Here is a 21,704-nt window from a genome sequence, read left to right as displayed (position 1 = left end):
AAAAAAAAAAAATATATATATATATATGTATAAATGGTTGAACCCTGTGAAATGACCCACAGAAACCAATTTTAACCATCTGAGTAACTGCAGAATTATATTTCCCTTGTTTTTATTAATATTTGAAACACATGAAAGAGCTTTATTTAACTGCCATAATTCAAGACTGTCTTAGGTACAATTTTGACACCACAAATATTAACAAGAAATTTGACAGTAGCCAAATGTACGAAAGAGTAGGAGAAGACTGTTGAAGTGAATTTTCAGATTATTGGCGTGAGTGTTTCAGCATCATTCAATGACCCTTTTTGTTAATTTTGGAAAAATTAAATTTCTACTAATATAAAGAGATGGCTCAGAGTCACGGGAAGGGTTCGTGCAGTAAGGGCGGTGACTATTTATAGTTCACAACAATAAGACAGTCCAATCAAACTCTTTTCATGATTAGCTTAAATTAGGTTCTACTCTGTGTTTTCAAATAAACTAATAAATATTAAGAAAATAAAAGTCCCCACATCTCTATGATCAGAAACATGTCATTCCACAAGAGTTTTAAGCCACAAAATAGTCATTACACCAGTAAACCTTGCTCATGTCATGGGCCAACAGGCCTCAAAGCATAGACTGATAAAAACACAATTTCAATTTCCCCCAAAGTCTGGAAAAAGTATTATTAAGAATTGTTACTTTACTTTTTCATTTACAGAAATTCTAAAAGCCAACAACTGTTTTAGATTATCTGTGAAGACACTTAATTGTTAAGAAATGATCTCAGATAACCAATTTTCATACCAAGTAGCTGAACAAAAAACAGCACATTTCCAAATCCATTCCACCTTTTGCAAACCTGCGCCTTCTTATGGCATAAGCAAATCAATTTTAAATTCAAGCCATCTCAGCAGGTAAGAATCCTAGTGGTTTTCATCTCCCAAAGAAACTCACATGCTTGCTGCTGCTCTGTTAATCAGAGAACCACCCATGAAAACTTGAAATCACTTGAAGATGAAAAGAGCACGGAGTTTTTCCAGCTTTAATGCAGGATGGTGGAAAGAGTACAAAATGTGAAGTCAAGAGATCTGGGTTCAAGGTGTGGCTCTGAGACTCCCCACTTGAGGAGACCTTGTCTTGAGCCTCCAATTCCTCACGTGTAAAACAGGAAAAATAACAAATATTTAACAGTTTTCCAAAGATTCAAGTGAAATGACAGATGTGAACATACTTTTTGGAAATCAAAAAGTGCTATGTGTCCCAAGGATGACACAGAGTAGTTAGTGGCACAGCTTGCCAGGTTCTGCCCTTTCTCAACACAGCAACTGGAGTGACCATTTTAAAATCTGGGTCTGATTATTATGTCACTTCTCTGTTCAAATCTTCAGACAGCTCCCCATTTCTACCATGCAAAAGCCCCAAACCTTAAAATGACGAAGGCCCCACTGAACCCATCCATCTTACCTCTCTGGCCTCACCACCAACTACTCTCCCCCTTGATCACTTCAGTCCAGCCACCCTGACCTCCTTGCTTTCCCTTGAACGTGCAAGGCATACCTCCACCCTAGGGCCCTTATATTGGCTGTTCCCTCTGCTAGGCATGCTCTTCCCCCATATATCTATATGGTTGGCCCTCTCTTTAAGCCTTGGTGCAAATGTCCACTTTACAATGATCACTATTTAAAACCACAATTCCAACAACCACCTTCACACTTGTAAAACCATTCACTCTACTACAATTTACCCCTTTGTTCAAAGAAACTATAAATCTATCATTATATGTACTTATTATGTTTACTGTTAGTCTGTCCTCACTAGAATATAAGTTAAGGAGTACAGGGACTCTGTTTTGTTCTACGACAATGCTAGTTCAGAGAAGATATTCCCCCCACCTTTTTTTTTTTTTTTTTTTTAAATAACAAACAGATGAAATGTATGTACCATTCTGTCTCATGTCAAGAGAAAAATCCAGATCTTCATTTTAGGGACACTAACTCACAACTCAAGAATGGCAGGTGGTGAACTCATTATTACACCATCTCCAGATCCAGGAACAGGAAATTATGTTAATTTTCATTGCAACTGAAGCTAAGGACAAAAAGTTCCCAAGGGAGTTCTCCAAATCTTAAAGAAGTTTTTTCTGTTTATTGAATGGTTCACAGACGATTTTTGCAGGCTAGTAGTAACTGGCGGTAATCTACTAGAAACAGAAATGTAACTAAATAAAGAAATAAATCTTTAAATCAAGATTTTAAAAACCTTCTAAATAGCAGTTCTCAGAACCAGGGATTACCAGATTCTGAGAAGAAACATGTACTTTACAGTGGCAGTTTGCCAAGTGAGCCATCATGAGCAAGAAAACAGCATGAGATCCTTTCACTCATTCAATGAACAATTATAAAGTAAGCACTCTTCTAATAGGTGATGCTCATTCTTGGAACCCCGCCACTAAACTAAGAGGAAAGCCAAGCACCTTGTGGAGAACCCTGGCCCATAGCCCTGGCAGTCTCCGCTAGAGCCAGCACCAACTTGCTGACCATGATGCATGAGCCACCTTGAAAGTGGTCAACAACCCAAGCCATCCCAACTGACGCTCCATGGAGCAAAGAGCTGTCTCTACTGAGCCCTGCCCAAAATGCAGAGCTTTACAGCAAAGTAAATGTTGTCTTAAACCTTTAAGTCTTAGGGTGATTTGTTACACAGCAATAGATAACTAATACACTATACTTACTCAGTTGCTGAAGTCAATGAGTCAATGTTTAATATAAAAAGTTCGTGTGTAAACAACTCTTTGGTATCTTGTCGCTTGACAAAGGCACCCTCTGATCATTCTAAATGTCAAAAAGATGCCTGTAAATTTGAGTGCAATCGCTTCTCTGTTATATTTATATCAATCTAGTCAACTTATGAGTATTTTCTCCTGCTTTCACAGACAATCCTAAGCTCTCAAGGGATGGGTAAAGTTACTGGATCGAGTCTTAACTCCTCTCCCCTATCAGTAAACACCAACTTCTTTTCCCCTACCTGAGTGGCTCTATCAGTGATTAAAACAAGGGCTCCAAAGGCAGACTCTGAATCCTAGCTCTGCAACATTACTAGCTGTGATTTCAGTCTCCTCATCTGTAAAACAGAGATAATAACACCTTCACTCATAGTTCTGGGAGAATGAATTTACAAAATTGCTTAGGCTCATTTGCTTGGCACAAGTATTTAAAAATAGCTTAACACGACAAACACAAAAACCACTACCTTTACCAACCAAGCACAGATATTATCAACATACAGCCAACCTAGATTATTCTAGAACTAATCCTCTTTAATTTTTTATTCATCTTCTTGCCTTCCAATGGTCTTATTTCCATCTATCTCGCATTTTCAAATTCACAACAATAACAACAGAACAACACATAGGAAGGAAAAACAAAAGCAAGCGATGCTACTTTACTGAGAAGGGCTGAGAGAGAAAGCCATATAAGGCATATGGACTCTCTGTGATTCCCTAATTCTAGCTCCTCAGAGGTCATGGACTGTGATACACTGTGAACAGAACATATTAATGCCTGTTTTTGTTCAGAACACACAGACAACATGAAGTCTAAACGTACACCACACGCTCACAGTTCATGCAAGCTACAATGGCTGTAACTCAGTTAAAAACAATCTGTACAATGGCCCTTAAAATATTTAAGTTTTCAAAGCTTTCTGAAATGACAAAACAGCTCAAATCTGGAGAAAATAAGGCATTAATATCAAACTGCCTAGGAGTTTAAATAATATAATTACACATGTATTTTCTTAAAATTGAAAGTTTCAGGTATCCTGCACTACCCTATTAGGCTAGACCTTCCCTTACTACAAGTAAAGGTGTGTATTCCTTTATCATTTAGGTTTTGATCAACTTCTACAGCAGGATTCTACCAGAATATACCAAGTACTGGAGATGGTGGTTGAGAAAGCTGCTTCAGACACACCATACACGTTAAGTAAGATTTGGGGTCTAACATCAAAGTACCCAACTTAAACTTTGACAGTTTTCTCATCTGCCCTGCTATCTCAGTGACCCCCTCTCAAAAGACAGCAGAAGTTATATTACCTCCTTCTATCTTGAAAGTGACACAGTGACTTACTCAGGGTAAAGCAGGCAATTAGCAAAGGATGTAGGTTTCTGATTTCAAATGCCCTTCCCCTCACTGTGACAACTCAAGTCTGGGGCAAAAGGTAGCCAAGCAATGAATGCTACAGCCACTGCTATTCCTTATAAACCTCCCAATATACAACTCACATGAAGTCCAAAACTCTTTTAAAGAAAATCATCAACAGATTTTTCCATGCCCTCAAAACTCAGCTCTGCACTTGACAGACTCTAAGCTTTTTTTTTTTTTTTTTTTTTTTTTTTAACAAAGGATGAAATCTACAGAGGCTGGAAGAAAGAGAACCAATTACTCTGCATGGGTACTTTTTTGAAGAACATGAATAAATGAGACAATTTGGGGAACACACTGCCCTTAGCTCTATTACCTCTCTGCAAGCCCAGATTCAGTAACACCTGCTATTTAGATGTATTGTATTTCTTCAGTTTATGTGTCACTTTGATAAATGTGGAAAGTACTTTTAGCCAAGAACCTGAATTAGATTTCATTTTAAAATCTGGCTGAACAAAACCATGTATACTTAGTGGTTTGAATTCTGACATTTAAGTTATACAATAACTTTTAACCTACAGCCAATAATGATTTCATACAGCAAAATGTGCTCAGCAATTAAACAGGAAAAAAAAAATTAGAGCCAGATTTGGGGACAGGCTCATCTCAGGATAAGAAGCTAGAGTTTTTCCTGTAAGAATTATGAAAAGCTGACAAACTTCGAGAATGCTAGAATAGAGACATTTTATTTCTAACCAGTTCCAGACAACTCAAATTCAGTGCCATATTTTCTGTGGTCAGCTTTTCCTCAACACAGTCTCATAAGCAAACCACAGAGTAGCTGGCCCTTAAATAGTATGATTTACCCTTCTTCATCCAAGTCTGACATCTCCAACTATAAAGATTCCGTTCTAGTGAGGGGACAGCACCATTATCGGGAACAAACAAGGAAAAATCACTGTCAATTTCAAACACCTATTATTTTTTTAAGACCCAGCATATTCAAAATCTCCTTAGATACTGCTTTGTATTTTCAGAAAAGGAGGATGATGTCAGTGACTTTTAAAATAGAAAGGGGAAAACATAACAAAGGAATCTACGACTGTAGTCCCACGTGCCAGGAAGAAGTTCCCCGCACAAGGTGGCTCTAGTTCAGTACAAAACAGAGGTCCATACATTTCCTCAATTATATAAGACAAACCTTAGAGTATAGAGGTGTCTGTCTAGAGATTTAATAAAACTTCTCATATATACATTATCTTCTAATTCAATGGGTAAGTGCTCTTATAATTTCCACAGAGCCAAGGTATAAAAGAAAGAAATACAACACTACACAGTTTTCAACTCTGGACATACTTCAGAATCACTGGGGGGAAAACATTTTGTTCAAGAACAACTGAATTAGACCCATCCTACCAGGTTCCAAACATTTTGGGCAGGGCCCCTCCCTTTTGAAGATTTCCTAATGATTACTAATGTATAGCCATGGCTGAGAACCACCATGAGAAAATTTAACAAAAAATCATCCAAACTTTTTTTTCATCCAAACTTTTGAGGCAGCAAGGAAAATTTCCAAAACCTCAAACTTCTGAGATAAAAACTGTGGTCCCCATCATTACTCAACAGTCCACAAAACTCAGAACAATGAACGACAGACTACAAGTAGGATTCAGACCGATGTTTCACTAACTAGCTCTTAACCATCCTGTTTTAGAAACACGGAAGTATTTTTAACAGAATTTATCGCTGGTTAAACTTCATGTTGCCAACAGAACCTTTTGGAAATTCTTTCCTTCCACCAATATTAATCTATTTTCCCTTTCTCTTTCCTTATTTCCCCCACTTTTAAATCAATTCAACTTCCCTCCACCAAGAAATATTTTTATAAATGTCTAAAAGGAACACTGCTCATTCCCTCCACCCCACCCAATTTCCTGGATATCTGTACAAGTCTGAAATTTACATCAATCCTTGAGGTACATGGCAAAGTTAAACTTCCCTAATGTCAAAATGGTCTTAAGGTACAAACTTAAAATAACAACAAAACAGAAACACATCAGCACAGAATAGCAATGAAAACCATGCTTCTGGTATGACCAACATCGGGTATGTGAACACTGCTTTAAGAAAGCAGGAACCCAAGAGGAGGAAATTCTCAATATTAAGCCCCCTCCCTACAATGAAAATATCTCTTCTTCCACCTCATAAAATTAAAACTTGATAACCATTTATACTGCATCCTATCCAATTCCAACATTTCTGGAAGGCTAAGTGTATGAAAAATGAATAGAAGAAACTACATTATAATGCAGAAAGTAGTAATAATGAGATAAAGAGAGAACAGGTTATAAAAATTAGGTTAAAATTAAGGTGTCTTAGGAAACATATAGCCAGAAAAAAAATTAGAAAACTTAATCAGTCATAAAAGGCCCAGGAAGTGAAGACTATTTTTTGCCTTATGTACTGTTTTTTTTAAGGCAACAAAAGGGTAGACGGGGAAATAACTTCTCCCTCTCTGTATCATACCTTGGTTAGTGTCGTGCATCCTACACCTTCCATGAACATCTGTCTCTCCTCACCTTATAAATCTTTCATTTCATTCTCCCAGGTGAAGCATTTCCTATAATCACCATCTCCAATGACCTCCTCTTCCCAGTACGACACTCAACACACACCACGTTACATAGTACTCACTAGATCGTTACCATGCAATGGTCATTGTTTGGGGTCTTCTGCTCTGCAGGGAACATGATGTCCTATAGGAACTGGCCATAGCCTACCCTCTCAGCCCTACTGCTTTCCACTCCCCACCAGACAGTCTATGCTCATTCAAATTCCAGCATTCACTCATTCATCTGGTTCATCATTCAACCACATCCAACAAAGATTTATTAAGTAGCTACACTATATCAAGTATGATCTAAAAGTCAGGTGAGCTCTAGCCATCTCTGACTGCTTCTTACTGCAGGTAAAAAGCCATCCCCTCTAAACTTCTGCTCATGGCACTCTTTTTGCCCGGAATGACCGTCTCTCCTTGTCAGCCTAACAAAATCCTTCTTAGTAATTCAGTGCTTACTAAGCACTTAGTAATTCAGTGCTTAGTAATTCAGCACTTCATTAGTGTCTGCCATACACTCTACACATTATGCTAGATGCTGAGGATATAATAAAAAAAAATGGACTGCGGCAAAGCTTCTCAAAAGAAAGAAAAGAAAACAACACAAGAGCTATAGCAGTGAAGACAGACAGACCAACAAGTAACTAGCCGGTGTGACAAGTTCTATGATATGTAAACAGGATGATTTGGGAGCACCAGGCAGAAATACCGAGCCTGGCCTACATGTGAGCTAAATATGTGACTTTGGACTTTTGTAGTAACAGTTCCCTTGCTTTCCTTTATAGCTTTCACACATACGTACACACATTCACACTGTACAGTTCTTTTGGTCTGAACTTGATAGAAATGCAATCACACTGTAAATACTCTTCTGCAATTCGCTTTTTCCACGCAACATGATATTTCCAACAAGGTCTGGTAAATAGTACTTTTAATATCATTCAGTAATAATTTCATTATCATTTCTTCTTTGATGAGTTTTTAGAATTGTGCTTTTTAAGTTTTAGTGAATAGAAGTGCTTACCTTTTTGTTACTGGTTTCTAGTTTAACTATACCGACAGTGAATGCAGTCTACATGTTAGTCTTTGAAATCTGTTGAGACTTCCTTTAAGATCTAGCACAGATCAATGCTTTTTTTTAACATTTCCACCTCTGGTTCAAAAACTCTATGTGCTGATAAATGCAGTGTTTATCTAAATGGCCATCAGATCAGGTTTCATAATGATAACATTCAAATCTTCTCTATCCCTGCAGATTTTGTCAGTGTGCTCTATCAAGAGGGGCACAGTCACATTTCCCACTATGGCAGTGGAATGTCAGTTTCCCCTGCAGTTCTATTAACAATTGTTTCCAAGCTCTATTATTAGGTATATACTAATTTAGAATTATATATCTTCCTGGTAAACGAACTTTTTAATCAACAGGTAAGTAATTAAGTCTAATAATGCTGTCTCCTTAAAGTGTATGTGTCTGATATTAATAAAGCAACTCCAGCTTTCTTTTCGCTACTATTTGTTTTTTCTATACCTTGACTTTCAATTTTGACTTTCTGTAGCTTGACACTTTTAGGTGTTTCTCTTGTAAAAGGCATAAAGTTGAACTCTGCTTCCCCCAGCCCCGCCCCGATCTGACAATCTTTGCCTTCTAAATGCAGATTTCAGTCCATTTCCACATATTGTGATTATGGATAATATTCTAGATTCATTTCTGCTATCACATTTTCATGCCTTCTTTTGGGTTGAGTCTGTCCATCTCATTCAGTGAGATCTCTTCCACTAGATTTTGAAATGATACACTCCAATTATATTTTGTTAGGGGTTAACCCAAAACTTTAAAATACTAATGTAATTTAACAAGTCTAAACAATCAATATTTTTACCTACTTCCCAAACAAGAACAAGAACTTTGGATGTTTTCACTTCTATCACAGCCTTTCCAATTTATCAGGTATTATTGTACAGAAAAACTTCCACCTTGATTTGTTCTAACCTTACAAACTAGATGTTATTAATGTTTTAGATCATCAACTCTTTAAAAAAGCTTCACCTACAACTATTATTTTTGTCGTTGGCGGCCATTCATTTCTGTGTCTCAGACCTTCCTTTGAGCTTATTTTCCTTCTTTCTGAATACCCTGACACTTTTTAGCATCACAATTTATTTTATACATTGTCCCCTCTATGTGGATTTATCCAGTATTTTTTTCATTATAAAATTAAGGTTATTCATATTTTGACTGAATATCACATAAGTGATATTGTATCCTCTTCAGAGCATTTCATCAGGAGCTACAAGATGTCAGAATGTCTCCTGATAAATGCTACTTTACTTGGCAACGGTGGTGTGAACTCTCTTAAATCTCTTCCATGCTTTCCACCTCGGCTCTCTGTTACACTCTGTATTTCTCCAGCCCTATCTTCCCGTTCACGATTTCTTTCTTCAAATGTGCCTATTTTGATGTTTTAACCTCAGCATTGTTTTTCTAATTTTAACTTATTATCACATCTCTACATTTTTTTCAAAATGTCTGGTTCATTTCTAATAGTCTTTTGTTCCTTTGTCATCCTTCAGTGCCCTCTTCTATTTCACATATTTATTTTACACCTTGCATCTGTTGATTTGAATATCTGTAGCCTTCAGAGTCTGATTCTGTAGTTTGTTATTTCCTCTAACTCTTGTTCATGGTAGCTTGTTTCTGAGTGTGATTAACAATTTTGGGGAAGGGAGGTGATATTGGCTCATGTCCAGCTGGAACTGGATCTGCAGCGGTTTTTCAGGATGGATGTTCATAGCGTTTTCTTCGGAGAAGAGTTTGCATTTGTTTCTGCCAAGAGCCTAGCAGTACCAACACAGAGCCACTTAGACTAAATTTCTGGTTTGGTTTTTTGAGTCACAACAGTAGTATAAATTAGGCTCAAACCTGCATGAGTTAAGGCTTGTGATGATGAGTTCTCAGGGAGACTTCTTCTTTATTTCCATCCTACTCAGAGCCAACACCAAGACAGGTACTTAACCAACACTCTCCCTTTGTGGTATGACAACCTACTTTTCCCCCCTCTTTTTAGCAACTGAAAATGTCATTCTTTGGAAGTTCCAGCTTTATTTGGTTTTGGGAAGGGGGGGATGGGGCTCAGTTGTGATTTCCTACCTTGTTCAGGACCCCAGAGCTTTCCTGTCACCAGACTCTAGGCCAAAGGATCAGGAAATAGCACCACTTCCAATGCTAGCTTATAATGGATTCATATTATCTTTGTATTTCTGGCCTCTAAGAAGTTCTTACTCTGTCTTCAGTTCAGCCATTACATGAAAGAGCTTTGATTTGTTTTTTAATTCAGCATTTTTTAGTGTATAGAACCTCAAAGAGTTTCTCCATACCTCTAGCCCACCATATTGCCCAAAACAGAAATCCTTAAGGCTTCCTAGACAATGGTAGGGAAAAAAGCACTTTATGGTATCATAGAGAAGGCAGAGTTTTCAATGGTAATTTTTAAAAGAGACCTTGGTTAAATTTCTAGTTTTTAACTACAAAATAGGACTAATAATGATAGAATCAACCCTAATAAGTAGTAAGAAGAGGGTTTCCTACCAATTCACATTTGTCCAGTTTAGCCATTCCCTGCTGCCCAGAGTTACTATTTTTATAGACCACCCAGAGTGGGCCAGCTCTTAGAATCTTGTGCCAGAAAAAGCTAGATGCCGTCTTTACCATCGACATAACATCAGTAAGTTCAGAAAAATTAACCCTTTTAAGTCTGCTTGGTTTATTTTCTTTTTCTGTGTGATGACTATTCAGTAACCTAAAACTCCTCAAACCAGTCAGTGTTGCTGCACGAAACTCTCTTACTTTAGATGTAAGATGTATTTACATTTCGTCACCACAAGGGCCTTCAGGAAATGTTCCTTAAGGCATACCTATATGTAGCAAACTTGTGTGTTATATATTTTTTCACTTGGACCCATTCCAATATGGCACAGAAGTTCAATTCTACATTGAACATCTGAAACAACACTGACAACTTTATTATGGTAATGTGATCTGTTCTGAAAGAGTTTAGTTTCCTAAATTTAAAATGCTTTGGAAATCTCTCATTAAAACGTCTGTCTGGCCAGACTCAGCTTTGTGGCACCTGAGAAAAGTTCAGTTAGAACTCACAATCTGTTTTTTTCTATAGCAATTAAAACACAATAATGCTTGCTTCAGGTTTATAGATATACACGGCCGTGGGTGTGGAAGTTATTCAATAAATACATTCCAGGTGGTTTTAATAAGGTTCGACTGGGGAGTTTCTGCTTCTCTGGCAGATTCCCAGCCCTGAGAAGATCTTAAGTCTTGCAGTGAAGAGGCTGCAAAGGATCGGGTCAATCAAGAATGCTCCTGAAGAACACACGTGATGGCACATCTCCACTGCCAACATTTGGTTCGGGGCAGGTTTCAGTCTTTCAGACCACTGTTGCTCTCTCAGCTTTGATATTTCACCATTCGTGCCAAATTTTGTCTAGAAGAAATAGTTTCTGGTTTTTATGAGCTTCATAGCCAGTTTCTTTTCTATTTCCTTCTTGGTGTCTGGAGATACTCCAACCTGTTGAGATACTTCCATATTTCTTCACTCCTTCCAGCTCTTTGTTGCTTTTCTTCAATCTAAGCCTTTTAACATGTTTTTAAAAATCTGTACACTTCCTCAATTTTCCCACTACTTCTTGGCTTTCTGTTCCTCAAGACTTCACAAAGAGAGAGACACAGATCTCCTCTGGCTGTTCCTCAGGACTTTCAAGTATTTAAGCTTTCTCCCATTCTTCATTCTGCTGTTTGTACTGTCCATCTAATTTTTTGGACACAAAACTTTTGTGATAAAATAGGACCACAGTCTCCTCCTTCCAAAATGAATCAACCCATCCGGCTCACAGAAATGAGATCCATCCCCACACACCCCCTCTACCCTCAGTAGCTGTAAAAATCATTAATTCATTTAAAAATTTTTGTCTTTTTCCCCCCAAAATCTCTATTTACTCATGAGGGCTTCCACAACAAGGTGTATCCCCAACTCCATCCTCATTTCCTACAGCACAACCCCATCTTCTTTACTGTCCACCGAATGCTACTGCATAAAGCCTCTGAGACTGCCATTATCAGAGTTAAATGAAAAAATAATTTTAATATGAAGAATATGGGTAAAATACCAATAGATAGTAAAAAAATTTTTTTTAATAATTAAATGCTTGCTCCAGATATCTCTTCTACATATTCTGTATAACATGTCTAATATAGTAAAACTTTCAAAAATAGGTCAACTCAGAAATATGACCTCTTTCCACTGAATCGTTTTAGCAAAAAGTAGATGGGTGTCTGGGGCTCCATGATGGGATATCAAATGCTCTAAGGGGTTGTGCTAATACAAAATGATATTGAAAGTTGAACACAAGAACTACATTTTATTTTTTAGAAACTATGTAGAAATAAAATGGGAATGACACCTAGCTTGACCATCAAACATGTGAAAAAGATATGTGGACTTTAGCTAATAATATATCTCTTCAAAATAGCTACCACAAGCTTAGGCTGCATGAAAAAAATGAGCTCTTAGGAAGTAAGGATTTCACTACAGTTGACACAGGTTAGAAGATAGTATCTAAGGAAAGGTGCTGGCTCTGGACATCACCTTCCAAAGTGAACACTGATAAAAGAGTGTCAAGCACAAAGCCTGGAACACAGAGCAGCTCCAAGATTACCATCAATCAATCTGCTAGTTGCCAAATTCAACATTCTCACCTCAGGTTTCTGCCCCCACAAGCCTCTTTCTGAAACTCTCTCACTCTTGGCTTTAGAAAACCACTTTCTTCTGGTTCTGTCTGTAACACTACTCACTTGGGAGTTTCTTTTCCTGAGTCTGTCATGCTGGTTTCCCCAAATTCTCATTACTCTTCTTCCCCTACTTGTTCTCCTTGGATAATTTCACCTACTCCACTACGATCTGTTTGTCTGTCTGTGTATCATGGTAATTGCCAATATCTAGTCAGTATCACAAATAAAAACCATTATCCTCCATCATAAAATGATTCATCTTCCTATTTCCTGCCTTAAATAATAGCATCGCCATTCAGTCCCTCGAGGTAGAAATTTGCAAGTATCTTTAACTTCTCTCTTTTCTTGCTCATGTCCCAATCTGTATCAGTCATCAAACCCCAAAGTCTACGTCAGCGGTGCACCCTGAGGTAGTCTGTCCTTTCCATCACCACAGTCCAAGTCCAGGCTCGCATATATCACCTTAAATACACCAACAGCCTCCCAGTGCTGTCTCTGCCAATAACATCTGCTCAGTCCGGTCCATTCTTGCTACCACCCTCAATCACCTTCCTAACATCAAAACTGATTATGTACCCTCTGCCTAAAAACCCAGGGATGACTTCTTGAGTACATACTAGGCTCCTCAGTACCTGCCCCCACTGTATACCTGTAGCCCCATTTCCCTCATAAACATTCCCACACGTACAAGATATACTGAATTTTTCACTTTTTCTTGAAAACGTCAAGCCGTTTCCGAACTGTGCTTCTAACTACTGTGGTCCCTCTGCTCGGCATCTCTTTCTGTACTCCCCAGCTGGCCAACTGCTATCACACTCCAAGATTCAGCTTCCTCTATGGGGATTTCCCTTACCACTCTCATTCAACAAAAAATGTTCTGAGCATCTATCAATATGACACGAATCTTCTCAAGGAATTCTTACTCTCATTTATATTCTTTTAATAATTTGTTCGTACTGCTATTATTATATTCATCACATTATACTAGAGTCATCCTTTGACTTGTCTGTCTTCTCAGCTGGACCATGAGATCCTTGAAGGTATGACCCCGATCTAATTACTCTTTGACTCCCCAGCACCTAGGATGCGGATTCCATTCATTTCTCAAATGTGCCACACTGAGTGGGAGTCTGAAGAAGGGTCTCTAGGGTCCCTCTGAATTCTAGTATTCTATACTCTAACCTGAAAGCAGTGTTTCTCAAGTTGTGATTAGCTGGAAACCTGTACCAAAACCAACTAGAACCCTATAAAATATTTAGATTCTTGATTCCCATTCCGAACCTACTAAATCAGAAACTGCTAATTACTGCTCTAGCTGCTTACTTTCCAGCTAGGGAAGAAGCCACCCAAGTGCCTTATAACCACCGAAGCTCAAGCATCATAGTACTGAGGGAGGTACGTAATATCATTACTATAAAGGTTTAAACATTTTAAAGGTAAGGAACTGAATCACAGAGATTAACTTGCCTAAGACAACAAAGTTACCAAGTAGAGGAGCTAGCATTTGAACTCGGGCAGTCTGATTTCAAGGCCCACACTCATCTGTTTGGTAACTGAAGACTTTCCTCATTAAACAACATGAATTTTCTGCCAGACCTAGGTGAAGTACAAGGAAGAGGAACCAATCTTTCTTTTTGCCTTCTTGTTACCTAAATATTGTCTCTGAGGAACAAGACAAATCTGTTTTTCTCTATCTTACAATTAGAGCTGAAAAGAATGAGAATTAAAATTTTTAGCGTTAGTATCCAAAACAAATGGCTATCCACTTACCTCATGGGTCCATAGTTGAGTACTATAAATGCCAATACTACCATTACGCAGATAGCTCTTCGCTTCGGATTAGGAACTTTAAGCCTCTGGTTCTAAAAGAAATAACCACGTTAAATACAGTTAAACTACGTATCGATCTCACAAAAAGGAGCATCTAAGATAAGCACACTTTTCTTCACCAATTATATGAACAGTTTAAAAAAAAACAAAACTCAAAGATGAGGAAACAGTACTTTTCACAAGACTAGAGCAGAGCCATCTAGGTTCCCTGCTGCAGCAGAGAGAAACGGAGAGGCACAGGAGGGGAGAAACTCAAGGGCCACTCCCTTACAGTCTCCGATACACCCAAAAGGAAAGAATTCAACAATTTAACATTTTTATGGGTTTTCAAATTTTAAAATACATCTGTAGTTTATTTCCCTGTCTCTTGAATCTCTTAAGATGATGGAACAGTCCCATGTGCTCAGGGCAAGACAGAACAGTGGGAAAAGCCCCATGCATTAGGCACAGGCATCCCTTTGGTGCAGGACAATGCAGTGGGAAATCCTGAGACAGGAGGTTTCATGAACAGAATTGAGGAGAAGATTGACCTTATCGGGACCAGCATGGCAACAAAATGCAAAAAAAAAAAACGTTAATAGTGGTCAGGTGGACAGAAAAAAGACTTTAAAACTTTTTGTGGGTTTGGGTTTTTTTGGGGTTTTTTTTTTTTTTTGGTTTTTTTTTTTGAGAGAGAGAGAGAGAAAGAGAGAGACAGCGTGAGGGGAGGGCCAGAGGGAGAGAATCTCAAGCAGACTTCCCACTGAGCGTGGAGCCTGACTCAGGCTCAATCCCAGGACCCTGAGGTCATAACCTGAGCTGAAATTAAGAGTCAGATGTTCAACCAATGGAGCCACCCAGGCGCCCCTGTATTAGGAAAGACCTGGCGAGACTACTCAGGGTTCTCAAGGGGATTCATTTAGTCAGAAACGAGAGCGAGCACTACCCAGGAAACACACGGCTTTTGAATGCAGACTGGGAGGTACAACTCACAAGCTCCTTTTTCCAGTGCTTTACTCTGACTGCAAATGCTTTAGTTTATTGTGCCCTCTTTTTTTCTAGTACTATTGTTTTACACAGTTTCCAACTGGTTTCTCAACAAAAAAAGAATACTTGAACCCATCTCATCCGGCTGCGTCTCGCACTCACCTCTGACACGACTTCATCCAGCTGCCGCTTGAGTGATCCGTTCTCTTTCTTTAGCTTCTCATTCTCCGAAAGCGCAGCCTTTAACCTGGCCTCTAAGCCAAGCATATATTCTTTCTTCTTCTTGCGGGACTGACAAGCAGACTCTCGATTTTTTATCATACGTTGCTGTCTCCTTAGCACGGCAATCTAGGAAAAGTTCCAACAAATCAGAAATATTCTGATTTTAGAATCAGATCAGAACATACTGATTTCTCCCATCATTTTTATTTTTATTTTTTTTTTTTTAAAGATTTTATTTATTTGTTTGACAGAGATAGAGACAGCCAGCGAGAGAGGGAACACAAGTAGGGGGAGTGGGAGAGAAAGAAGCAGGCTCATAGCGGAGGAGCCTGATGTGGGGCTCGATCCCATAACCCCAGGATCACGCCCTGAGCCGAAGGCAGACGCTTAACCGCTGTGCCACCCAGGCGCCCCCTCCCATCATTTTTAAACAAAACTGTTGAAAACACCGGTTAGTGGTTATTTTAAAACAGGTTTTAAAAAATATTACTCAAATTAAACAAACTGAAATCAAGTGATTAAATATGGCCTTCTAAAACCTAAATGTTACATGATTTCTTCTGGTGTTTTCTAAGGTTTATTGATCTTCCAATTTTCCCTTTAAAAACGCCCTCAGGAAAAAAAGACAAACTCTCAGAAAGTGCCCTCACATATCCATATATGTACATATCCATACACCTTCACTCTATGTCTCAGGCCCCGAATTGACTATTTTCCAGAATCATGTATCCAGCTACTTCTAAGGTTACTTCTACTTGCAAAGTTACCATCACCACTTCGAATTCAGTATGTACAAACTGAACACATCACCTCCCTGTACCTAGACTGATTTATCCTATCCGTCTTCTATCAGTGGTAAATAACTCTCCAGTATCTAGGAATAAGTCACTATTAACTTATTTTTTCCTTCATTCTCCATATTTATTCCCTCTCTCAACCTCTGATTCATTCACTAAATATGCACAGAGGATATGCTAATGATCAAGTTTCTTCTAGTGACAGTGTGTGTCAGTTATTCTGATCTATTCCTGCTGTCACCCTCCCAAGGTAGGTGCTCATTAACTCATCCCCAGACTACTGCAATAATCTCCTAAATATTTTCTTTTTTTTTTTAAGATTTCATTTATTTATTTGAGAGAGAGAGCACGAGCACAAGCAGGGGAGAGGCGCAAAGACGGAGAAGCAGACTCCCCGCTGAGCAGGGAGCCCGATGGCCCCCTCAATCCCAGAACCCTGGGATCATGACCTGAGCTGAAGGCAGACACTTAACCAACTGAGCTGCCCAGGCGCCCCTCTCCTAAATATTTTCAATTGTCTCCAATCTCTTCCTATCTACCATTTATAAGATAACTCACCTGGGAGAAATTGCTTACCTTGCTACTCTATTGCCAAAAACAAGCTATTCACGCATCCTCTGGCCACCTTTGCTTTCAAGGCCTTCTAAACAACCATACCTTCTGCCCTAACCCGACAACTACTCAATCCACACCCAGATCCTTACCATTGAAGGCTACTCCAAGATCTCCACACGTGCCTAAGTCATTCCTTCAGTCATAATGTTTACTCTAATTTAGAATGCTGTCTCCTCCACTAACTTAATTCTAAGGACCTTCTACATTTTGATGATACTAAACCATTTTCCCTGAATGTCTTGTGCTCTTGTAATTTGGAAAATATACCTGACTCTAATGGTCTCAACTGTTTCATGACTGTTAAGTCTCTCTCTCAACATAGATGTTATACCTTGGAACCCAAAACCATGTAATATTACATTTTTGTTTCCTACCCTCAATATCTACCATAATCAAAACTTACTAAGTAAAATTATCTTTGTCATGTTTTCTAAACAAAGTTATGGAACCTATTTGTTACAGCATTAGTCTAATTTACTTGAGGCAGAGGGTGAGGTAGCAAAATTAAATCCGTAAAAAAACACCAAATAATACTAAGCTGATTATTTTAAGTACACAGATGACTGAATTACTGACTGTGTATGTTTTTAAAAAATAAACATTCCACTCTGTGGTATTCAATAATTCTTACTGAGACTAATAAATAGAATTAAGTAATTTTTTTAATAAAGATTTTATTTATTTATTGGACAGAGAGAGACACAGCAAGAGAAGGAACACCAGTAGGGGGAGTGGGAGAGGGAGAAGCAGGCTTCCCACTGAGCAGGGAGCCCGATGAGGGGCTTGGTCCAAAGACTCCGGGATCATGACCTGAGCTGAAGGCAGACGCTTAACGACTGAGCCACCCAGGCGCCCTAGAATTAAGTCATTTAATAATGATTTCTTTTAAAATAACAACACAATTCCAACCCCATACTACATTTCCTCGAAAGAGCCAAACCCAATCTCTCTGCAGCAAATGCTGTTAACAAACTTTCAATCAGAACCTACAAGGAAAAAAGCCACATGAGATGTCAAAAGAGGGTGTTTTTCTCCTTTTTTCCATTAACTGAAACTTCTTAAGAATGCTAACTTATAGAACCATCATCTGTAAAATTCCCCTATGGAATAACTATCCCACGCTTCAATAATGCCACGCACACGTGCGCACGCACACAGCAGTGGCAACACCATGATGGATGGCTTATTCACCACGTTCAAACTATTCTCTGGACAATGCCACTTTGTTCAATCTACTGTTATTCTTAGTGTTCTTCATGGTTACTGAGAATGTCAATGTCCATAATTAATACTTAATACCAGAGTGCTGAAGTACACAGAACACCGAACAAGAGCAGGAAAGAGAAGGTTCCCAGATGGAAGAGTTTATACTAAAGTTAGATAAAAGGTAACCTTACTTTAAAGGCTAATTAATCTATGGAATTTAGGGAGGCTTACAGATGGAACACCATTTAATAAATTTCAAACAAGGATTAGGACTTTCTATAAACAATAAAAGCACCTGCATATTATAAAGCATTAAAGTTTCAAAGGCTGTCAATGCACATGCCTCATGCAAAAAAAAATGAAAACCACCTGTGGCCATCTATTTCTTTCCATGAAAAAAGATACAATAGTTCTGAAAATAAATACTCAGTACTACCAATAAACACAAAGGACAGAGAGTAAAAATAAATGAAACCCACAGGAATCACCAAACACAAGAGTTTCAACTTTACATCTCAGCAAGCTATCTTCAGCTATCTGAATATATAAAATTTAAGTCATTCTACATTTCCTAGATTAAAAAATTATGATTTTCAGACTACACACACATACACAATGTGGTGTTTATTTTTTTGGTGGGGGGTATATTTTACAAGAAAAAAATTAGACTGTGATTACTGTTTTGTGAACTGATTTTTGCATACAATGCGTTATGATCATCTTTGATGTGCAGTGAGAATGGCAGCATAGTATTTCAATTATTTTGATGTTCTATATTTAATCTCCTCTTGCTGAAATTATTATAGTTTCCAAGATTCTTTAAAAGAAGCCTCATCATTTGACCCACTGTTAGAGAGTAAAAGTGCGACAGCCAGAACTCAGGTCAGTTGACTCTAGGCCCAGCACACGCAACCCCAGTCCACAACAGCACCACAGTTTTTAATACCAAATGGGAAGTCCCCTATCGCAGCGTGGGACTCTAACCTCAGTGAACTCTGTGCCTACTTTCATTATCCACCTGTTCGAAAAGGAAGGCTTATGGAAACGCTTTTATCTGGAAGCTTAATCTCCTCCTCTAGCAGTCTGAAAACATAAAATCAATACTCTGGCTCATTAATCAAATGACCTATCTCTCTTACGGGCCTATCAGATGATTTAACATGACGAAAATGAGTGAACAGCTGGTCAGTCCCTGCTTCTGATCATTCTGCCTTCAGACAATTCTCCCATCAAGCACTGTGCCTTGGAAAAAGAAAAAAGAAAAACTTCACAGCTGTAAAATATTCTCTCCCTTTAGTGCCACTATAATATGGGGTTGCATTATTAAACAAACATTTGTTTGACTGTAAAAAAGACTTGTGTAAAAAGAGAACTTTCACAAATGAATAAGTACTTTTTGAAGGCTCAACCAATTTAAGAGTCAAAATTCCAAGTCTGCTTGCATTTTGTTTTTTACTTTTAAAAGTCATCAATCAATAAACACTGTATTATGTTGTTCTTATAAATAAAATAGACTATTCGGATCCTTGACTCTGTGACGTTGCTAAGAAATGAACTTCAAAGTTCTGTATGACTATAAATCAAAGATATTAAAATAGGATATTTTAATGCTAAGAAATACATTACAACATCTCACATGAACTCAAGCCAGATCAAGTACTGATAACTATGAATGAAACACTGGTTTACTACATACCATTCTCTCAGTTCTAATTCTTATTTCACTGAATCTCTAAACTAATATACAAAGCAGAAACTGTCACTGATTAACTTCTTATCAGACAAACCAATTTTTCCATTACATAAAAACTGAAACTATCTGAAATTGACTTAAAAGACAAAGAAAGTAAATCTTCTTACACATTTCTAATTTATATAACATATTTATATAACATACAGTATAACATACTGTATATCACAGTAAATATATTTATAAATACAGTCTAAAAAATACAGTAAAATCATTAGCAAATTTAATTTGTGGCAATCTTATTTTAAATATTCAAATAAATTAAGTATTTTAGTTTGATTTCTCTCACGAATCTTACGAATACTCCCTTTTTGGGGGCACCCAGCTGGCTCAGTTGGCAGAGCAAGCAACTCTTTATCTCAGAGTTTTGGGTTTGAGCCCCATGTTGGGTATAGAGATTACTTAAAACTAAAAAAAAAATCATCAAAAAAATAATACTCCCTTTTTCTCAGAAAATGGTTTAAAACAGAAAAGGGGAGGGGCGCCTGGGTGGCGCAGTCATTAAGCGTCTGCCTTCAGCTCAGGGCGTGATCCTGGCGTTCCGGGATCGAGCCCCACATCAGGCTCCTCCGCTAGGAGCCTGTTTCTTCCTCTCCCACTCCCCCTGCTTGTGTTCCCTCTCTCGCTGGCTGTCTCTGTCTAATAAATAAATAAATAAATCTTTAAAAAATAAATAAATAAATAAACAGAAAAGGGGAAATCTCCACTTAGACTACCTGTACTCTTCTCAAATCTCATGACAGAAAGCCAAAATTTTATTTTAGTCTTTCTACTATTATGCGGGTGTGTGTTATACCCAGTTCCTAGTCAACAAAAATTAAAGAAGCCTCCTTACGGGCAACGTGAGCCATTTAATTGGCAGAGTCAAGGAAATAATCTTCACCCTCCAAAGTATTTTTTTTTTTTAATGAAGAATGCCTTTGAGCATGTAGTGTGATTTCCTGAGTGAGAAAGGATAATAGACAAAATCCCTCCTAGACTGTAGGTCCAGGCTCCCTCATTCAATCTTAGTTCTGAGTGCAGAGAACAACTGGCAGAGACGCAAAGGCAGGAGTATCCACCAGATGCGCTCAGGAAAGCCACACTGTGGGGCACAGCCTCCTAAAGAATGAACAAAGTCCTATGCACAAGGATCACGAAAGGGCCCTCAGAGCAGTTTCCTGTGCCTTCAGTTAATGATTCCTCTGCTTCCTATGTCCCTAGAAATACTTGGGGCAGCTACATAAGAGTCACAGTAATTTAGGGGCTCCTGGGTGGCTCAGTCAGTTAAGCGTCTGACTCTGGATCTCGGCTCAGGTCTCGATCTCAGGGTCATGAGTTCAAGCCCCACACTGGAGCCTACTTAAAAAAAGAGTAATAGCAATTTAAGTCATTAGAACACAATGCAACAGTCGAAGTTGGGTGACCTTAATTCTTATTTCAGCACTGCAATGAATTAACCGAAAGATCTTAGAAGAATCATTTCTTCTCCTGGGGCCTATTTACACAGTAATACAGAGAGTTAGACCAGAATAGTGTTTTTAGAACTATTATAACCCAATATCAAGTAGTATGATAAATTCAGTGGATCACAAGAGCCTTAAAAAAATTGACAGAAAAGGAGAGGATGGAATAAAAGAAAACGGAATGCTTTCTATGTAGCAAGAGCTTACTGTCTCACTAGATTGTGTTAAGAAAGACGTAAAACACATTTCTTACTGTGGACTGTGGGCAAAAACTTGAGATCCATCCCATTAATCCTCTTATTCCATCCAAAACCAAAATGGTTCCA

At 38.2% G+C, this 21,704-nt stretch overlaps 1 protein-coding gene across 1 annotated transcript in view; it reads right to left on the bottom strand.

Moving 5' to 3' along the window:
• The window catches only part of ATF6 (activating transcription factor 6), a gene marked incomplete at its 5' end in the record, with an annotated part of 198,212 nt that overhangs the window by 132,219 nt on the left and 44,289 nt on the right, over positions 1-21,704 (bottom strand). The window contains 2 exons of the mRNA XM_008685747.2: positions 14,318-14,409; positions 15,506-15,691. Coding sequence (XP_008683969.2) covers positions 14,318-14,409; positions 15,506-15,691 — 278 coding nt within the window. The remainder of the gene's footprint in view (positions 1-14,317; positions 14,410-15,505; positions 15,692-21,704) is intronic.

The sequence above is a fragment of the Ursus maritimus genome, unplaced genomic scaffold (genome assembly GCF_017311325.1).
Source record: "Ursus maritimus isolate PB19 unplaced genomic scaffold, ASM1731132v1 scaffold_2, whole genome shotgun sequence".
Lineage (NCBI taxonomy): Eukaryota > Metazoa > Chordata > Mammalia > Carnivora > Ursidae > Ursus > Ursus maritimus.
The sequence above is the reverse complement of the archived record's forward strand: the minus strand, read 5'-3'. Positions and strand labels throughout refer to the sequence as shown.